We start from the raw sequence: 20931 nt of genomic DNA, 5'->3' as shown, positions 1-20931 counted from the left end.
TGAAGACTCAGGTTTATGTTTTTTAAATAGGGCAGAGCCACCCAAGCTCACACCTGATTGTCATTCCATTGATTGACACTCCTGACTCTAATTATCCCCTTAATGGAACTGATAATTCTAGAGGTTCACATACTTTTTCCAACAAAGATGTTTATTGTTGGATCATTTTGATCAATAAATGAATGAAAGTTGTTGTTGACTGCAGTGAAGGGTTCTGGCGGCTTTGTTTAGGTGTGGGGAACATTTTCCTGCCGTGGTTTAGGTCCACTCAGCCGATCAAAGGGCAAGGCACATGCCAATAAATACAAAGCCATTCTGAGTGATCATGTTCATCTTGTGGTGAAGAATGTCTATCCTGATGGAAGTGGAATCTTCCAGGAAGACAATGTCCCCATTCACAGGGCAAGAGTGGTCACTGAATGGTTCTGTGAGTATGAAGACAATGTAAACCATGTGCCATGGGAGTTCCAGTCACCAGATCTCAACCTATTTGAGCACTTAGGGGATTCTAAAGTGGCGCTTGAGCAGCATTTCCCACCACAACCAACCAAACACCAAAAGATGGAATTTCTCCAGAATGAATTGTGAACTCCAATAGAGTTCCAGACACTTCTAGAATCTATATCCGAAGCTGTGAAGAGGTGAAGCTGGTCTGGTGGTACGTGGTGGCCTAATGCCACTTTATGTTGGCGCTTCCTTTATTTTGGCAGTTACCTGTATCTTGCACATGCATTGAACTTATGTGTGAATCATTTCTGAAACTATTCCAAAGCCAGATGCCAACCTCTGAGTCATGTCATACATGCCAACCTGAGGTTCTTGGACCTCCTGTTAACCTCTCGGGATTCATGCACACTTTTGACCTCTGCTGAACTGTTGGCAAAAAGTATTGGGGGATCTCTTTCCCGCTACAGATCATTTATTTGTAGGTAGAATTCAGTAGATTTTCTACATTGATTTACTGGGAACAATAAGTTTGTCTTAGTGCTGTAAATTCATGTTTATGGTGATCAGGCCCAATTCAACTTATTTGTCCCCTGACCAAGAAAAAAAGAGAATTGTTTCTCTGTGTACCTCTTAAGAAATAAACTTTCAAATTAGCCACATTTCTGTAATGAATGTAAGCACCCTAAAAGTGTCAACTGCCTCTTGTATTGTAGTTTCATTACTTTTCGAACATTGTCTTTCTATATTTTTATAGATTTTTTAACTTTGACATTTTTTTCCTACGAATGTATTAGATGATGTTTAGATACAAATAATGTAATTTTGTAAAACTTTTTAATGTTGAAATCCAGCAAGTACGCAGATATGGTAACTGTGTCTGTCAGCCTGTAACACAACAGCTTTGTTCTTAAGGGATTTGCCTAGTTTGTGCTCATCTTCGTGCTAAATGCTGCTCTACTACGATAGAATAACAAAACAAATGCGATGTTTTCCAGAAACGTTTGCTGTCAGCAATGGAGCCCTATAACGCATTCCTGACAAAAAGTGAGCAGGAGAGAAATTGCCACAGCGAGTGTGCTGTGTACTGGTATGACAAAGACACGGATTTCCAGTACCCTTCACCGTTACCTGGCAAATTTCCTGACATCGTAAAATGCCACGTCAGGTAATTCATTTCTTACTCAGAAATATATAGATAAGATACTTTTTGAATTGACAGATCATTGCATTGTTTAAGAGACATAAAAACTGTGCCAGAGAGCAGACAGATACCCCAGAGTATTTTTTACTCATCCGTGAGGAAAAAAATCTAATGAGTTTATGATGGTAATAGAAAACCTAGTAATAAAATTAAAACTTTATTATTGCTTTAATCCATTTTTGAAAAAGTAATGCTAATCTCATGCTGTGTCTTGAGGTAGTTTTCCAGTTTTTCTTCAGTTATTCTTCTTTGTTTACATTTATTGGTATGAACCTGAGTACCAATCACCACTGAGTTGAATTGGCTAGTATTTGCTAACTGAACCAAAGGATCCCACGGTTTGTGTTTCTTGTTCAGGAAGAGCATTTTTTTTGTTACGATTTATTGGAACCCTTACCTTTGTTTTCTGTACTCAGGTCTGCTGTACTTTTAAATAAATATAAATGTTTGTTTCCAGGCATGAATTAATTTCCATGGATGCCTGGCGTGTAGATCCCAGCTACACGCGTCGTAAAGTGGACCCTGGTGCTCTGTATTTCTGTGGCTTCCCCACACTGAAGCACATCAGACACAAGGTGAGTCAGTGATTCAGCAGTTTGCAGAGGCTAAATGGTCTTACTGGCTAAAGCAGTAAAGAAAGCTGTTGGGGTCATTAGATGACTTATAACCAAGGCTGCACAGGAAGTGACGGAGGGCTTGGCTGAAATCTGCTGGATGTTGGCAAACCATGTTGATGAATGATTTGTGACACTGAAATGGGAGATTATGTCATTGGAATGTCATTGGAATGGCCATTCAAAAAAATCCAGTGCAAGATCTGCCAAAAATGTATATGCGGTTTATATGTACTGTATATGTGTATGTATTAAAATTAATGGGAAATGCTTTACTTATTTCCTCAGTTTTACAAAAAGAAGAATGGTGTGCAAGTGTTTCAACAGAGCAGTCGAGGGGAAAACATGATTCTGGAGATCATCCCGGAGGATAATGTTGAGCCCGTGAGTGTTTAGAGATGACACTTAATGCTGGAGGACTGTCCAGTGTCCTGCGAAGGGTAGACACTTGTCTGAGGAATCAAAAAAAAAAATCAAAAACAACAGAATGGAAGACGCTTAAGAGATATGTCCCCATTCATCTGTGCACTCTTTATTTTCTTAGGCTCCAAGGCCTCAGTTTTAAGTGAGCTCTGTTGTGTCCATTTAACCCCTTAGGAATGTGCTGATGTTGCAGCTTCGGTGCTGGAGAAATCGGTCTTTGTGAACTGGCCTCATTTGGAAGAAGCTCGGATTGTTGCCGTGTCAGATGGAGAAACAAAGTAAGATTGCTTGGAAAACGTTGGAAGATCTGAACTTCTAACCTGAATGTTTTGAAAAGAATTGAGACCACTTTTGTGTGCGTCCTTCTAGGTCAGAAGCTCCTTTATAAAGAATAAGGCATCTGCAACTTACTTTTTTTCTCTGAAGTAGAAGGTTTATATTGGGAAGTGTCTTTTATAAATAAAATACTGATTTAAAGGTAAAAAAGCTCTTCACCTTTGATAGACTTTGCTACCATCTGCTATGCAGATGGTAGCAGATGTTCAGTGTTAGCCAAGAAATTTGAGTACAGTTGTGTCTGTACCTTTCAAACAAATGACACTTTTTTCTCTGAATCTAACTTCTTTATTTCAGATTTTATTTGGAAGAACCCCCTGGTGTACAGAAACTTTATTCAGGCAAAACGGTGCCACCAACAAAAGTGGTTTACTTGAGTGACAAAGAACAAAGCATATGGCTGAAAGAAGTACAAAGCATTGTAGAATTGTACGTAATGTATTCATACTACCATCAAGACTGATTATTTTCTGTAATAACTGTAATCAGAAGAAATATCTAAAAGCTTTTATATTTACCATGAATTCTGTGTATTTTTGATGGGTTTAATTAAATCCTATTGCTTTCATCCACAGCTACAACAGAAGAAAGGGCATCATTATAAATGAAACTGCTGTGTTGCTCTACGGCCAGTTAATGACTGGACGCAAATATGTCTTGGATCAGAAAGGTGAAGTTCACCTGGAGAAACAGTGGGCCAAGCAGATACTTCCATTTGCTTATCAAACAATTGTTAAGGTAATGTCTCAATTTTAAGAAATTGTTTAAATCTTGAAAGAATGCAATGGAATAAAATTCCAATAAAATTTGACTTAAAAATATTGAAGGAACATGTGATTGTAAACAAGAGGAAGCCTTTCCATCCCTTCTGGTTGCTTGAACCTAATTGAATCACTGATCTCATTCATCCATTTCTTGTGGGTTTCGATAGTATCCACTGCATGGATGTGGCTGGGTGGCTTGTTTGAGACTCCCACACCCGTTTGCCACATATTCTCAATTGTAAAATCTCTAGTTTCCACTTGTGTCCTGGGGTTAGTTTTTCACTGTTGGTGCTGGAGAAATACACGGGGTTAATTTTGACCACATATTTCAGGATTTGGAAGACTTCACTTCTTGTCTGTTCATGACTGAAGAGATTTAGTTCTTTTAAATTGTCAAATTGGTAATCAAAAAAACATTTTAGTTGTAAATTCTTGTGGGGAAAAGGTTTTTAAAGATATTTGCTTTGTGTTTTTTATTCAACAGGATCTTAAAACCTTCGATTCCTCTGTCTCTTGTTTTAAAACATTGGAAGAGCTTTTCACTCCTGGAACTACAGTATTCATGCTGGGAAATCCCTACTATGGCTCAGTGGGCGAGGTTTGTATTGCAGGCATCCTTTCAGTTTGAAATAGATTTGAAAAAAAAAAACTTAACTGGCAGATCCCATTGAAAATAAAAGTTATGTATTTTAATATCCCCCAATATTTTTGTACTGAAAAATGGTCATCTTTGACCTTTGTTTGGATCCCCAAAGCATTCATAAATGGCTCTTATTACAATGCAGGTACTTTGGAGAGAAGTTCAACAGCAGAGCTTCAAACTTGTGTTTTTGTGGGTCGCCATGCCTATCTAATAAATTCACCTGCACTGTTGTTATAGATCAGTCCCTTTGTATGATCACTTACAGGTACTGGATTCCTCCGATGTCATCAGTGAAGGTCGGTTCAGGGTTCTCTTCACTGTTCCCTGTGAACCTCAGCTGGATGCCTTAATACACAATCAGCACGTAAGTGCAATTTGAATGAAGTTCTAATGCTGAGTAAAAAAGCTAAGAGACCAGTTAGTACTAATCTTCAAAGATGTGCAGAGGTGGTAATTTTAAATTTGTGAAGCAGATTCCTTTTTTAATATATTTCTCCTTAATTGTTTTGTTGTTCTTTTTTTTTTTCTCAGAAATACTCAGTGAAGTACAGCCCTGGCTATGTTTTGGCTAGTCGACTTGGAATAACCACCTACCTTGTCTCTAGGTTTTCGGGAAGTATATTTATTGGAAGAGGTTCCAAACAAAAGTAAGCTATTAATTTTTCTACCTTTATCTTTATACACCGGGTGTATAAAGTACTTCAGGTGAAGGCTGCACAGCCGAAACATTGCATGAGATGAGACGGGCAACGCAAAACACTCTTTTCTGCTTCTTATTCTGTAGCAACATTTATTATCAAGCTGATATGTGACAAAATTATTTGAGAACCACAACTGACCCCTCGATCATGTGTTGTGATGTAAGATAAAGACATTTGGCAACAACAGCCAAGAAAGAGAGCCAATCTGTTTTTGCCGATACTCATTGGAGAAGCTTATAATTAAGATTGCATGAACCCCTGGTTATGACATTTCTTCTTAACATTGAGAAATGTGATGTATTCATCATTATATTTGACCAATTATTGTGCTTATACTTTTTCTTTAGCCCACATGGAGAGCAGAAAGTCAATGTAGGGCTCAATCTGAAATTCAATAAGAAAAATGAAGAGGTGCCGGGGTACACAAAAAAATCTGGGAATGAATGGCTGTATTCTGTTGCTGTGGAAGAACTTCTTGCAGAGTATCTGGAAAGGTTTGTAACCAGTTAAATTCTATTGCCACGATTAAATGTACTTTCAGGATTTTAACATTTGATTTTAGAAGTCCTGCACTTTTATTGTTGAAAAACATGTCTCTGCTTTTTATGTGCATTTTAGGTTTTCTGAGGTTTTCAGCTATGTTTCAAGAAATAGCCATGAAGATGTCTTTTATGAAGATGATGTCTGGCCTGGAGAAGATGAAAATGGGTATGGTTAGAATTCACCCTTCTTTCCTAAATTTCTGCTTGAGCTCCTGCATTGTAATTGCGGTCAGTCCAATTGCTCATTTGGAGTGCATGCTGGGTCCTGTAGTTCAGGGGTTCCAGAATAATGTCGTTAACCTACGAACCATGCTTCCCTAGGTAGCACTGCAGAAGTGGCCATGTGCTGTTTGTCTTGGCTGGGTTTGTAACTGGCCAAGTATTCTCAAGTTTCTGCTTGCCACGTAATCTGTGATCGTGCAGGTTATCAGACAGTTCTGCATCTGTCCTCCTTTTGTTTGCCAAACCTTTGATGGAGTCAGCTTGCAGTAGGAGTAATATGATGGTTTGACTGTGCAGCGTAGTAAAACGTTGTTCATCTATCTGGTCTGGTAGAGTTTTGTAGCAGTGAGCTATGTTGGTTAATTACTGAGTCCAAATTCAGGGCACGTGAAAGGACATGAAATTCCAGATCTAATGCAAGTAAAATCAAATGCAAAAAGAACAGAAGCTGCAAGCTAAAAAGTCAACAAAATCACTATGGTGTGGAAAACTAAATGGAATTATCTTACATCTTTCAAATTTCAAAACCAGAGCTGAGAAAGTTCAGGAAATAACATCCTGGCTGAAGACTCATCCAGTGAGCACCTCTTCGCGTGCTTCCTGTGATCTCCAGATCTTGGACACTGCAATTGTGGAGAAGATTGAAGAGGAGGTGGACAAGTGCAAGGTAATGCAGAACAGTTAACTTAACACAGCATAATTAATCAGAGTGCTGCACTTCAAAGTGCTAATATACCATCAGTTACTTAGTGAATTAGAAAATGTTTTAGCAAAATTAGGGTCACAGTTTTCATGTGAAAATGTTTTTCCTCCATTCTCACTAAATTTTCTGTTTTGCAGCAAAAAAGGAGCACCAAGAAAGTACGAGTCACTGTGAAGCCACATCTTTTGTACAGAGTAAGTTTTACTCTTCAACCCATTTTGTGTTTATTCAAGGCATTTTTGTGTGTGGATAGTTTTTCATTTTATCTGAAGAATAAATATTCAAAAGTCCATATATCACAGCATGCCAAAGTGCTAATTCCCCTTCTTTTGCCTTTAATTAATAATAATTGGTTACACTTATATAGCACTTTTCTGGACACTACAATCAAAGCGCTTTACAGGTAATGGGCATCTTCTCCACCACCACCAGTGTGTAGCCCCACCTGGATGGTGCGATGGCGCCCTGGTGTGTGGTGAGCGTTCTGGCACATCAGCTATTAGTGGGGAGGAGAACAGAGTGATGAAGCCAATTTATAGATGGGGATTATTATACGGCCATGACTGGCAAAGTCCAGGTGGAAATTCAGCCAGGATGCTGGAGTAACACCCCTATTCAGTTCGAGAAACACCCTGGGATTTTTAATGACCACAGAGAGTCAGAACCTCGGTTTTACGTCTCATCCGAAGGACGGCGCCTTTTTACAGTATAGTGTCCCCATCACTATACTGGGGCATTTGGACCCGCATAGACCGCTGTTTGAGCGCCCCCTACTGGCCCCACTCACGCCACTTCCAGCAGCAACCTTAGTTTTTCCCAGGAGGTCTCCCATCCAGGTACTGACCAGGCTCACACATGCTTAATCTGTAATGGGGCATTCATGCCTTCAATTTCATTGTGATGATTCTCATGCCTTAACCACACATGCAATATAGCCACGATTGCCAGGGTTGTGACTTGCAAGCAACTGGCTAATGTAAAATTTCTTTTTAATGCTCAGAATTAGTGGAAAACGTTTAAATCAAATCACTTAGCTGCTGTAATAAAATTATCAAATCAAATCTCACATTTAAGGTATATTATTACAGCTAAGGTTTTATGAAATATGCAAGCAGGCTAGTCAATAAGCAAAAAAAGTCATAACCTCAAATTGTAAAGATTTCTCCAAGAATATATGCTAGCGGTTGGTATAATTAGAGGCACCTGAGTTCTTTGTTCTCTGGTACAGCTTTGGTGAAAAGAGTGAAAAATCGGGCACACTGGATTAAACAAATATTTATTAAGAATGACAACAAACACACGAAATAACAGGCAACATAAACATGCAAAATACAAGTTACATTATTTACAAACAAGGTGTCTCAGGGGCCTATATCCTGACCAACCAGAAATCCCTAGCCTGCTATCAAGTATTGAAATCCTATATAATACCTACACAGACCAACAGGAAGAGAAAAATGGCATTCAGTTAAATCTCTCTCTATAATTCAGGATGCTACAAAGTGAATGGGACCCTATCTCCCTATTCTAAAAATTAGTCCAAATCTTCTTGAGTGTAAATCAAAATAACCTTTTATCATTTTTTAATCATTTTTCATCATAATGGTTTTTATTATTTCTTTTATAAGAGCTCTCAGCCTGGTGACATACAGTATAAGCAGTGTGTCCCCAGTATGTTTGCTGTGTGCCCATGAGGGCAGCGACAGTTCTTTATGGCCTGTTGCTCTCAATACGTGTCTCCAGTGTGACCAAGGTTTTTCTGTTCTCTGACAGCCATTGGAGCAGCAACATGGAATCATTCCCGACAAAGATGCAGATTATCATCTGTTTGACCGTGTTGTCAATGTCAGGGAGAACTTCTCTGTCCCCCTAGGACTTAGAGGAACTGTCATTGGAATCAAAGGAGGTAAAGAGGTGCTCTCTAAAATGCTTGTTATATACTTTTCCTATCACCTTTAATTCAATTCCTATGAAACAGTCTTACTATCACTTAAAGGGGACTGTAGAAATGGTGACATTAAGGAGGCATGGTTGACTCCTGCCCTCTGCAGGAGTTATCAAGTAACCTAGCAAAGCACCTGTTTCAGGCTTTTTTTACTATCCAGTAAATTGTACATATTATAACCCACATCTGTGGAACTTTAATGAGAAGCAGTGCCTGAAATTTTCAGGTGATAATCAGTCATAGTTCAGATGAGTTAATCGATTTTAAAGTGTTCTTTTAATTTAGCAAGTAGTTTCTTAAGACCTTGTCTTACTATACATCGTGAATTGGGACATTCTGGGAAACTTTCAGAATGCAGAATTCCTGCTTTTTATGAATATTTCTGAATGATGACTGGTGCAAAATGTAATAACATTGTTTCTTTGTCCTTAAATCTTGAGTCAAGAAAATTGATTGGCATTGATGGGACAATATCCATAGTGATGATGTCAGGAGTTTGTGTTCCTGCTTATATGCCAGCCAGGACATTTAAATATAAAGAACAGTAAGAAGAGGTTGATGCTATTTAGATTTTTCGGATGGATAAGAGAAATATTGAAATATAAGTAGTTATTTGAATAGCAGACCACAGCATAAATGAACTTTTTATCTCCTGTACAGTGGTGTGAAAAAGTGTTTGCCCCCTTCCTGATTTCTTTTTTTTTGCATGTTTGTCACACTGAAATGTTTCAGATCATCAAACAAATTGAAATATTAGACAAAGATAACACAAGTAAACACAAAATGCAGTTTTTAAATGAAGGTTTTTATTATTAAGGGAAAAAAAATCCAAACCTACATGGCCCTGTGTGAAAAAGTGATTGCCCCCTAAACCTAATAACTGGTTGGGCCACCCTTAGCAGCAACAACTGCAATCAAGCGTTTGCGATAACTGGCAATGAGTCTTTTACAGCGCTGTGGAGGAATTTTGGCCCACTCATCTTTGCAGAATTGTTGTAATTCGGCCACATTGGAGGGTTTTCGAGCCTTAACCGCTTTTTTAAGGTCATGCCACAACATCTCAATCGGATTCAGATCAGGTCTTTGACTAGGCCACTCCAAAGTCTTCATTTTGTTTTTCTTAAGCCATTCAGAGGTGGACTTGCTGGTGTGTTTGGGATCATTGTCCTGCTGCAGAACCCAAGTGCGCTTCAGCTTGAGGTCACGAACAGATGGCCGGACATTCTCCTTCAGGATTTTTTGGTAGACAGCAGAATTCATGGTTCCATTTACCACAGCAAGTCTTCCAGGTCCTGAAGCAGCAAAACAGCCCCAGACCATCACACTACCACCACCATATTTTACTGTTGGTATGATGTTCCTTTTCTGAAATGCTGTGTTACTTTTACGCCAGATGTAATGGGACACACACCTTCCAAAAAGTTCAACTTTTGTCTCGTCAGTCCACAGAGTATTTTCCCAAAAGTCTTGGGGATTATCAAGATGTTTTCTGGCAAAACTGAGACGAGCCTTTATGTTCTTTTTGCTCAGCAGTGGTTTTCGTCTTGGAACTCTGCCATGCAGGCCATTTTTGCCCAGTCTCTTTCTTATGGTGGAGTCATGAACACTGACCTTAACTGAGGCAAGTGAAGCCTGCAGTTCTTTGGATGTTGTTGTGGGTTTTTTTCTGACCTCTTGGATGAGTCGTCGCTGCGCTCTTGGGGTAATTTTGGTCGGCCGGCCACTCCTGGGAAGGTTCACCACTGTTCCATGTTTTCGCCATTTGTGGATAATGGCTCTCACTGTGGTTCGCTGGAGTCCCAAAGCTTTAGAAATGGCTTTATAACCTTTTCCAGACTGATAAATCTCAATTACTCTGTTTCTCATTTGTTCCTGAATTTGTTTGGATCGCAGCATGATGTCTAGCTTTTGAGGATCTTTTGGTCTACTTCACCTTGTCAGGCAGGTCCTATTTAAGTGATTTCTTGATTGAGAACAGGTGTGGCAGTAATCAGGCCTGGGTGTGGCTAGAGAAATTGAACTCAGCTTTCCAAAGATGTGATAAACCACAGTTGATTTATGTTTTAACAGGGGGGGCAATCACTTTTTCACACAGGGCCATGTAGGTTTGGATTTTTTTTTCCCTTAATAATAAAAACCTTCATTTAAAAACTGCATTTTGTGTTTACTTGTGTTATCTTCGTCTAATATTTCAATTTGTTTGATGATCTGAAACATTTCAGTGTGACAAACATGCAAAAAAATAAGAAATCAGGAAGGAGGCAAACACTTTTTCACACCACTGTATGTAGCATGAAGTGATGAGGTGGAAATGCAGATGAGCAATTTAAGCTCCATCTTTGTGTTGCAACGACACATCATCAGTAGGGTAAAACTAACCTGTCTCACGACGGTCTAATCCCAGCTCACGTTCCCTATTAGTGGGTGAACAATCCAACGCTTGGTGAATTCTGCTTCACAATAAGAAGAGCCGACATCGAAGGATCAAAAAGCAACGTCGCTATGAACAAAATGCAAGTCAGGATGGACATTTTTTAAATGTTTTTCTTAAGTTCTTAATGTTTTTTATCCATCTACAGCTGATAGAGAAGATGAAATCCTGTATGAAGTGGTCTTTGATGAAGAATTTGTAGGAGGCCTAACAATAAGGTTTGTTCCTCAGAAATGAATGCCGTGTTTATGTCCAAAAATAAAGGTGATGGAGGTTAAAGGGGAGGCCGTAAGTTGGATATTAGATGAACATTGTATATTCTGATACAGTGGTCTTAAACCTGTGACCTCTGACTGTTGAAAACGAATTCTGGTGGTGTTGAGGGTGAAATGATTGTGATTGTTCCTGTGTAAAATCTTGCTCTCTTTTGTCATACCTCTAGATGCTCTGCAGGAAAGGGCTATAGGCTCCCACCAAGTGCCTTAATCAACCTGACACATGGCATTCGCCTGGAATATGGTGCTCAGAAACTGACTGCCATTGTGAAACCCCAGCCAGCATCTGCTTCCCACCAAAACTCCTACTTCCCTGCTTCTTCACTTAACCCTCACAAAGTGCAGATCGGTGGCCTCAATCACTCCCCCTGCTCTCCTTTTGTACCCACGCAGGTAAGGAAAGATAGATAAGACTTTATTGATCCCGAAGGGAAATTGATGTAAATTGTAATTGAAAACTGTCGTACATGGTGAAGAGATGTAAAAGGCAGAGGTCTTTGGCTTTTTGTCTTCACATCATTTTTCCATTTCTTGTTAGCAACTAAATGGGAGGCAAGTGTACAATCTCAGGGCGGACAACCAGGGGAACTGGCATTCTCAGAAGACGTTCAATCAGAAAAACACTCAGAAGGTAGTCCAATTCAAGTCAATATACATATAGTTTGTTTTCCCTTTAATTATGGATGCTTGGGTTAGGATTTATCCCCTTAATTTAAAAGAAAAAAATCCCTGGCCATTGTGTTTTACCTGTGTTACCCCTGTGGTCTTTTGACTGGGTGCAGGTGGATGCATTGGTAGAGGCAGAAAAATTGGACATATGCCATAGTGTGATTTACGTTCTAAAAACTCACAATTCACATTTTGTTATTATATTATAGTTGTTGCTGGGTGCATTTTGTTGGTGAATGTTTGCATAATGTTTCCTGCGCTGTTATTTTGTCACAGTTGAGTTACTGTTTTGAATGAATGTCTCCTGGTGTGTAAAGGCGTCGTAAGAATAAATGACTGTTGGTTCCTGTCTTTAGAGCCATGCCAAGGAGGACGAGTTCTCGAGTGTGTGGCACTCACTGCAGGGCTCTGGAGCACCACAGAATCCCCCCGCGCACTGGCAGAACTCGGTAAGCCAGCAACGCGGCTCCTATTCTCTTCTTCCATTACCTGAAATTCATTTTCTTTCTCCTATAGTTCAGTTGTATTTTGTCGCCTCAGTGTTGTAGAACAGAGGTTTCTTGCTTGGAATTTAAACATTTGCAGAAACCGCAGTGTGGTGAACTGAGGTTCAGTTTTATGATTATTACATTTATGTTCCAGCATCTACCAAGCACCGACACGCTTCAGATTTCTGTGACAGTATTTTGGCTGAATAAAATTTAAAACCAACTATTGAAGAAGTACATTTTTCTTGATGATTTAGCACTTGCATTTGTTTATAGGGCTGTTAGATGTATTTAAGTGCTTCCTTTTTCAAGATTAGAATTGTGCTCCTTACCATCATCCTGTAAAAATAAGGGTAGATGAATGTTTGTGTATCATGAGTAACTTTATTTCTGCAACCCTCCTGTCTTTTGAGATTTGGTTTAATTTTTTGGTTACTCATGTTGCATGTAAAGCAACTGTTGAATATTGGGTCAGTCATGTGTAATCCTAGACAATGAAAATGATTCTGACTTTTCACTGCTTGTAAAGCTCTTCTTGTTAGTAGGAGTTTGTGTTGGAAGTGATGGTGGGTGTGGTTGTGTGTTTTAGCCCACTAAGTCAGGCTGGGGAGCAGGATCCCAGAGCCAGGCTGCTGTGAAGGGGCAGCACAGACAAAGAGATGACGGCCTTCACCAGCAGGGACAGGCTAGGAGGACAAAGGAGGAAGACCGCAACCAGCGAAATGACACACAGCAAGCCTCCAGAGCTCAGAACAAACCTGTAAGCAGAAAAACATCTATAAATATTTAACTGTTGGTAGATGCAGCACCTAGTGAATTCATTCTTCAGTTTTTGGGGCTTTTACATTTCTTAGTTTAGTGATCTTCTTTATGAATATACATTTTATGAATGGGCGGCTAATGATGAATTTATCAGGTATGTTAAATTGAAGAATTTCTTTCATTTGCTCATTGCACAGAGCATTTCAAATTCATCCTTAATCAAACTTCTGTTGTTGACACACGTGCTCCCAATTACATCCTGTAATAACATAAGAAAGGTTGCAAACAAGATGAAGTCATTTAGAAAAACTGAATCTAAAATTTTGTCTGACTGTTTTTAAAAAGAGCCCATAGTTTGGGCCTCAACCACTAGGCTTGTATGTCAGAGAAACTACAATGCCTTGTGTAAAAAAGCATAATGCTTTGACTTAAAGTGTGTTCTTGTTTCACTGCTGAGTATGAAATAGTCCCTTGTCGATTCTGTGTATACTTCTCTTGATCTTATATACTTTAATTTTGATCTGACCTTCACTCAGACTCCTTCGTGAGAACCCCCTTGACCTGTTTGTATATGACAATCCCCTGAGACCAGAAATCATTTTTGTTGCTCTTCTATAAAAGCTGCAAACAGTATTGTAAATGGTCTTATTTGTCCTTTGCGAGGCTTGTGTAGAACATGCCTGGGTTTAAATTTCACACCTTTTGCTACATACCCAGGCATTGTGCTTATTTTTTTTTGCTTCCCCACACTTTTAATTAGGTCATAGCAGAGCTGGCATAAGCACCCAGATCATGTCCTGCAGCTCAGAATCACATATATTAAAATGTGTATCTTTCTACTACCTGTTTGGAACACTTTGCATTATAATTGATCTTAAATTAAATTTGCCAAATGCCTGCCCCACCAAAGACCTTGTTTTTTGTAATTCTGTTCCTGTTTTTCCTGTTTTTGTTTCTACATATTGACTATTTCAATTTGTAATTTTTTATAAGTTATGATTTCTGGAGTGGTGTTACATTGGCGCACTGTGTTGCTTTCTTGCAAATACATCCTAAAGCACAGCAAATGCATTAGAAAATGTGTAGGTGTTGTTCCTACACTAACCCTAACCCTACCTCGGATACTTTTGGAACATACTTCCAAATCCCTGCTTTAAAAACTGTTCAAAAAGAGTTTTGTTTAGGCAGTTGTCAGTAAGTAGGACAGACAGTTTGTCCCTGGGCTTTCAGAATGTGTCAGATAGCATTTTACCACTATTAAACACTCGTCAGACACTTGCCCCAGGACTACAGTGCAAATGGCAAATGAATGAATTAATGTTGTCAATTTGTCATGAGATGGAATGTGGTGGGGAAAAATTGATTTTATCAAGCCGTACACCCCACATTAATTTAATTTGATCCTGGTATTTTTATATTCATCCACTAAAATTCATAACAATGCCTTTAATAGGACATGCCTTTCTATGCCTTTACTGTGTATATTGTAAGCAATAAAACACTGTACTATGTTATATAATGTGCTATGCTGAATTTTTATAAATTTCAGCCAATCTCCATTCCTCCAGAATGGATGTAAAATGTATATTAGCATTTAAAATATATTAGAATAATGAATTAGTTTTATAGCTCCAGTGTTTTCAAAGACATAACATTTTACTACTCCTGCCAAATCTACCATTCGCTAGGAGAGAAGATGCCATAAACCAGCTGCATAGCAACAGTATGTTATTATAACTGTTTTTCAGGTTTCATCTGGTGCTGGTAGAACAAAAGCAAATATACGAGTCTTGAAAAGGAATGAAGACTTTAATGCAGTGGATTCAGCTCAGCCACACAGCTCTTCACAGGACACTTCAAATAAGGTAAAGATAAAACTTCCCTATCTGAGTGCAAGGACAAAGGCAAACTGAAATAGTGTATATGAAACATACTGTTCTTGCAGGAGCTAATTGATGTAATTTATGCCAGGTTTCTACTGAATTTGAAGAGTTAATAGCTAATTTGAAGATCTCCAAAGGAGGTGGGACTCTGCCATCTCAGACCAAAGACCAGATCCACACCACTGAAGAGCCTCTGTCTCCACAATCATTTGCAATGGTAAGTGGGAACGTTTCTCCAGGAAATTGAGATGTGTGGCACCTCAGGGCCTCTGCAGTAAGTAAATTGCTATGAAAGACACAGATGTGAGAGGAAATGTCATGTTTCCTTTTGCAGAAGGGAACGCTGATGCTGAAGGAGATGTTAAAGATTGACGGCTCCAGCTCTGCTGATTCTGAGAAGGTCAAGCCCTCACCCGTTGAGCCTGTAGCCTCAGCCACCACTACCAGCTACCAGCCTAGGAGGAGGCCAAGTAAAAAGCTAGGTATAACATGCAATCTTTCAGATTACCATTATTTTCATTCATTAGAATGAGTTGGGGTCCTACTGCAGAGTTGATATACACATATGAGCCATGATCTTAAATGGTTTATGTAGCATATATTTTTGCATAGCTAAAAAAAGTATAAATTTGTATATCTGCTGTTGTTCACAGCTGCACACATCAACAAGCCAAATGTCCCTGGTGTTGCACAGCATGGCCCTGGAGCAGATAAGCCCGGACAGTGCCTGCCTCCTCATCAGCCCCTGATTCCTACTGTGGCCTCTGAGCTCTCCCGCATTTGTCTGGGCTTGGGAATGTCAGTGCCCGAGTTCGCCTTCCTCAGAACACCACAGGTGAATTAAGACTCTGTTTTTTTAACAAACAATGTCAGCTCCTTTATATCTGGAGTCGATAGTTCTTGATGCACTTGATGTGGAAAATAATTGAAAAGGGCTCATTTGAGGATACTATGCTAAAAAAAATATTTTAAAATCTAACAGGGATTAAGTCATTAAGACAACTGGACCCTGACGTTTTACCACTAATGGTGATAGTTTTGGCCAAGAAACCAAAACATTTCCTTTAAAAACAAAGTGAATGTGTTCTCCCTGCTCTGCCAACAACAGGTTAAGGTTTTCTTTGAGTAAGAAAGGCTCTGGAGTTTTTATGACACTGTTTTAAGGGGCTGGGATGTTTTGAAACTAACCTTACATTTCTTTAAGATACGACAGAAGTATTTGTTTAATTTTCTGTAGGCGTCATTTGAATGTGCAGTACATAGTTTATTCAATTTCTAGATTAATTCAGTTTCCTAACTGCAGGATATACCGTGCTTATTCGTGGAAAATTAGAAATAAAGCACTTAGCATTAATACAAAACATTGAGCTTTTTGTATGTGAAGTTTAATAGTGTGATCTAACAAAATTCGTCAAGCAAATGTTACTGCACTACAGCATGTAATCCTACTGTAATATTATCAGCAGAAATGGGGTTCCAAATAATAACTATTGCATTAAACTATTATTTTTTTAAAATGTTATGTGCTGTTTTTACTTTTATACACTTTCTTGAAATGACACTCTTGACATGTCTGTGTAACAGCTGTATTATTTCTCTCTCAGGGAATGACAATCTGTCAGGTGAAGCTGTCTAATGGGCTTCTTGTACATGGGCCTCAGTGTCAGTCTGAAAGCGAAGCCAAGGAAAAAGCGGCCTTGTTCGCTTTGCAACGACTGGTAAGCGAAGAGAATTTCATAAAATTCACATGCAGTTGAGACAAGTGGAAAACATTTAACTGCAAAAGGGATGAAGTGTAGGTGGGTCGGAGGGTTCATGCTGCTATCCTGACCTGTTAGAATATATCCATTTGTGCTAGTAAAAAAGTGTAGAATTTCTTTCAGACCACAAATTATTTTTTGGGGGGGTTTGTCCATTCTAGTATAGCTGCTGTTAAAATGTTAAAACTGCTTTTGTTTGTACAGTGGTAATGAAGGATGATCAGTAGAAAGGAACTGAGAGTGAATCAGACTGAGCCTCTTAATTATGTGATTTTTGTTTTTTGTTCTCTCCCTCCATCTAGAACTCTGTCGGTTCAGGTTTCCCTTTGGCACAGCCCATGTTCTCCGGTATGCAACAGATGAGAGCAACTCTCCCATCTGGCCCTGTTCACTCTGTGTTCGGCCAGCCCCCAGGTGAGTGTGTGTTCATATGGGGCTCTGCAGTGTCCTAGGACTTTGAACCCTTTCTGTTTTAGTAAGATTGTACTATGCACGTTTGGCATTGAATCACTGGGCAAGATCTGCAGTGCTGTAGGAAAGGTGAAGTACTTAGAAATATTTGCTTTTCACCATGTTGTACTAAGTACATGTCTGAGTTTGGACAACTCATCTGTTTTGGGAAAATTGCTGTATTGTGGTGCCACCCATTGCATTATGCAAGAGAGTGGTGTGCTTGCATATTCACTGGATGAGATCAGCAGTCCTGACCTGCAGGATCGCAGTCCTCTCCTGGTATAACACCTACAGTATATTATAGTGTTCCAGGAAATGTGTTTACAGGGACTGCTTTGCAGGATGGTAAACATGACCCATAAGGTTGGACTCCTGTGGTATTTGCCCAGTCCATTGCAAAATTGTGACGCTTGGACTGGTGTATTAATGAGCACTCCAAGCCAACATTTTGTTTTTTACACAAGGGCAACATCATTGACAGGGAACTAGACCTGTTTTTTGTTATTTTTTAAGACTGCTAGAAAGTAATAATAGTGTAGTTTTTCTTTTCTGGCATCCACAGCTTTATAAATTACTTACATGTTTGTAACAGAATTACCAGCAGCTTTCTAGTTGGTCAATTTGTACAGGATTAAAATGATTTTTTCAGGTCAATATATACAAGATAAAACATCACTTTTCTTGGAGTCAAAGGTGCCGATCTGTTATAGAGTCTTGTGCAACACCTGGTTTATGTGGTCGCTGCTAATGGCTGTTTAAAACGACTCTTTTTAGGGAATCTGTTGATGCATCCTCCTGCTCATGGATACGGACCCCTGCACTGGGGGGCTCCGGTTCAGATGCAGGGGCAAGCCTTCTATCAGGGCACGTATCCTGGGGCAAGACCACCAGCTCCTGCCGTTCCCATTGGGACACATAACCAGTTTGTGCCACTTCAGGTAGAATATGGCAGAAGGATTTCTCTTCAGTCACCGAGTCTGGAAACCAATAAGACTTGTCTTCATTAAATAATGTAATTCTGTAGTGTTGGGGTTTGCATTTATTTTTGAATTAACAGGTTTTTCAGTCTTATTGTGGCGCTACTAAAGACCTTGGCTTCTTAGTAAATGGACAAAGCAGTAAATAGTAAATAGCAGTTGTGTTGTTGACTAAATCGCACTGTATGGTCATGTGAACCCACAGATAAATGGGACTAAAAATGCTCGTTGAAAAATGATTAACCTTAAGGATGGTTGGTTGTTTATGTATGCATGAAAATTTAAATAATAATGAAACTGTAAATTTACTGTAAATTAAGTGCAAACAGTAAGTGTAAACCATAACAAAGTACAAAACCAAAATGGAGAAAAGATCTGTGCCTGGAAAGATGTTTTGGACGTTCACATTGGGTATTTTTTTCTTTTCAGTCTCTAGCTGCTACACATGCCACTATCAGATTTAATTACCCCGATACAGGTTTCCCCCGCCTCTCTGAAACCATGATATAATGTTCTTTTCCAGGTCACTAAGAAAAGAGCCGCCGGCAAGAAGAATCTTGAAGCCAGGGAGTATTACAACTCCCAGTACGTAAAATCTCAGAAGAGCGAGCAGACCGTCAAACCTGAAGCGTGTGACACTTCTTCCCAGAGGATCACGGCTCCACCTGCCACTGTGACGCCTAGTCAGACCCCTCAAACCTCCCAGGAGCCCCAAGAAAGATCTACTTCCTCTACCCTGAAACAGAACCCCAATCCCCAGGCTACTGGCTCTTCTGCAAAACGGAAACCTAGGAAACTGGCTGTAAACTTCGATGCAGCTAAGGTTTCTGAATGAGAATTTCTAGCACCTGAATTGATTTTTCACAAATCTTCATTCTATCCAAGAAGAAGAAAAATGAACTCCACCCAGGCTATTTTGACAAAAGCTCTATATTATTTGTATGACTTTCTATTTACAAGCCATTCACTTTTCTTTGTAGTATGCTTTATTTGATTCAGGGCAGCAAAAAGAACAATATTTTAGAAGTGGTCTCTTTTTGCACCAGGTCACCAGCTGTGTGTACCGTTACTGATTTTTACAATATCTGTTTTATTATTTACTCTCCCAGTGCAATAAGATTTTAAATGGCACTGTACAAGATTAACCCTTAATAATGTTAAGGCAATACTGGCAAAATGACAGTTACCGTCTTCAGTTAAATATTTCTCCTCATGGTCTGACTTTTAAAGTTTTTATTTTAAGTGGACGTTTGTTCGTTGGGCTCATCCAAGTGAGGAGTCATGGCTAGGTCTGTATAAAAAAAAATAAGCTGACAGAAACTTGATCTCTGTTGAACAGTTGGTCTCAGACGTAACTTAAATTCAGAATTTTGTTTAGACATATGTATAGCAGGAACAGGAAGCATTAGGGTCTCCCCTTCTCTGTCACAATCTGCATGTGTAATTGTAAAGAAACGTTTCCTTAATGTATTAAAAGGAAAGGTTCAGACATGGTTCATACAAGGTGTGCATTAAGAAGTGTTTGGTTTAGTTTCCCTGTGCCCTCTATCTTAACCCATAACCAAATTTAATGATGCTTACATATTGCTTTCAGTAGTTTATCATTATTTTTATCATGTATGTTAAATGCTGTCATTTTTAATATCACGCTGGAGTAAAACTGGGAGAGTTTTTTGAATGCCTCCTGTTTTTAATAAAATCCCAATTTTATAATTGGTCATTTTAAAATCTTTTGTGTGTGATAGAGGCAATGAATTATATTTGGAATATGTTTTTAAAATATTCTTATGAAATGATTTCTTTAAACTTCTTTTATTGTGGAGAGGTTTTTTGTTTTTGCTTTAGATTTCTGCACCAGTACTCTTCACCTCCTAAAATAAATGCTGCTTTAGGGAATGCACAGTTCAGAAAAGGCAGGGATTCCCGTTTTGAGATGTGCATTTCTAAATAAAATCTATGTAAATCGTATGTTAATAAAATATGGTAACAAAGCACTTTCCATTGGAATTTAATGTACATCAAAGTAATCAATCTTTTGTTACTCTTTTTGTTTGATTAAAAAATAAAAGATTTCATAGATGAGATATTGGTAGGTTTTATCACCTTCAATGACCCTCGTGTATTTGCACATGAGCGCTATTGCAATTTTACCATTCGTTGCTTTTCAACTGTTACAAGATAGAAGTAAACATACATTTAAATAACTTTAAGCAACTCTTAGATTAGTATCATCAGTGGCTTTACTGCAACCTTTTTGCGTTGATTTCGAAAAGGGGAGAAAATAGTTAATTTAGCGTTGCGGTGAAAGTTAAGAATGCATCCCCTTTTCAATTTATTGTAGTCTGTGGTGGGCTAGTCGTAATTTGCACGTTTGTTTGTGCCTATATGTAGAGGGTCGGCTCTAATGCAGATTTTTATGATGGGTGTATTTTCAAAATGTATGCCGAGTGCTTCAATCTCTTTTAACAGTTCGGTGAGGGTGTTTTTTTTTAATATACCGTGAAATATTAATGACACTGTAGTAAAACTAAAGAGAAATGTTGACCTTTAAAAACAGCACTGAAAAAAGTTAAGGAAAACTATTCTTTTACGTCTTCATGTGGTTAATACAGTTTTTGTTCACAAGCTCCAGAAGTAATGAGAAAAAATACAGAATAGAGATAACAAGTACATAACCGAGATAACATGGGTA

The 20931-nt window shown here is 38.8% G+C and overlaps 1 protein-coding gene across 4 annotated transcripts in view; it reads left to right on the top strand.

Annotated features, from left to right (window-relative positions):
• Positions 1-20321, top strand: part of xrn1 (5'-3' exoribonuclease 1) — a 30023-nt gene extending 9702 nt beyond the window's left edge. For 2 of the 4 annotated variants that reach the window (XM_088914291.1, XM_088914290.1), the window contains exons 16-42: positions 1443-1612; positions 2106-2223; positions 2551-2646; positions 2860-2963; positions 3319-3450; positions 3597-3759; positions 4270-4383; positions 4694-4792; positions 4960-5075; positions 5477-5623; positions 5748-5837; positions 6425-6560; positions 6734-6790; positions 8370-8502; positions 11121-11190; positions 11415-11640; positions 11786-11878; positions 12273-12365; positions 12994-13164; positions 14915-15031; positions 15138-15266; positions 15384-15531; positions 15703-15884; positions 16654-16767; positions 17112-17223; positions 18037-18200; positions 18763-20321. In XM_088914291.1, coding sequence (XP_088770417.1) covers positions 1443-1612; positions 2106-2223; positions 2551-2646; positions 2860-2963; positions 3319-3450; positions 3597-3759; positions 4270-4383; positions 4694-4792; positions 4960-5075; positions 5477-5623; positions 5748-5837; positions 6425-6560; positions 6734-6790; positions 8370-8502; positions 11121-11190; positions 11415-11640; positions 11786-11878; positions 12273-12365; positions 12994-13164; positions 14915-15031; positions 15138-15266; positions 15384-15531; positions 15703-15884; positions 16654-16767; positions 17112-17223; positions 18037-18200; positions 18763-19074 — 3606 coding nt within the window. In that variant the 3' untranslated portion in view covers positions 19075-20321. Of the gene's footprint in view, positions 1-1442; positions 1613-2105; positions 2224-2550; positions 2647-2859; positions 2964-3318; positions 3451-3596; positions 3760-4269; positions 4384-4693; positions 4793-4959; positions 5076-5476; positions 5624-5747; positions 5838-6424; positions 6561-6733; positions 6791-8369; positions 8503-11120; positions 11191-11414; positions 11641-11785; positions 11879-12272; positions 12366-12993; positions 13165-14914; positions 15032-15137; positions 15267-15383; positions 15532-15702; positions 15885-16653; positions 16768-17111; positions 17224-18036; positions 18275-18762 lie in introns of all 4 variants that reach the window. The other 2 variants (XM_088914292.1, XM_088914293.1) reach the window with 2 other exon arrangements.
• The last annotated feature ends 610 nt before the right edge of the window (positions 20322-20931 follow it).

This window comes from Atractosteus spatula, chromosome 4 (assembly GCF_055471065.1).
Source record: "Atractosteus spatula isolate fAtrSpa1 chromosome 4, fAtrSpa1.hap1, whole genome shotgun sequence".
Classification (NCBI taxonomy): Eukaryota; Metazoa; Chordata; class Actinopteri; order Semionotiformes; family Lepisosteidae; genus Atractosteus; species Atractosteus spatula.
This window is presented reverse-complemented; position numbering and strand designations above follow the sequence as displayed.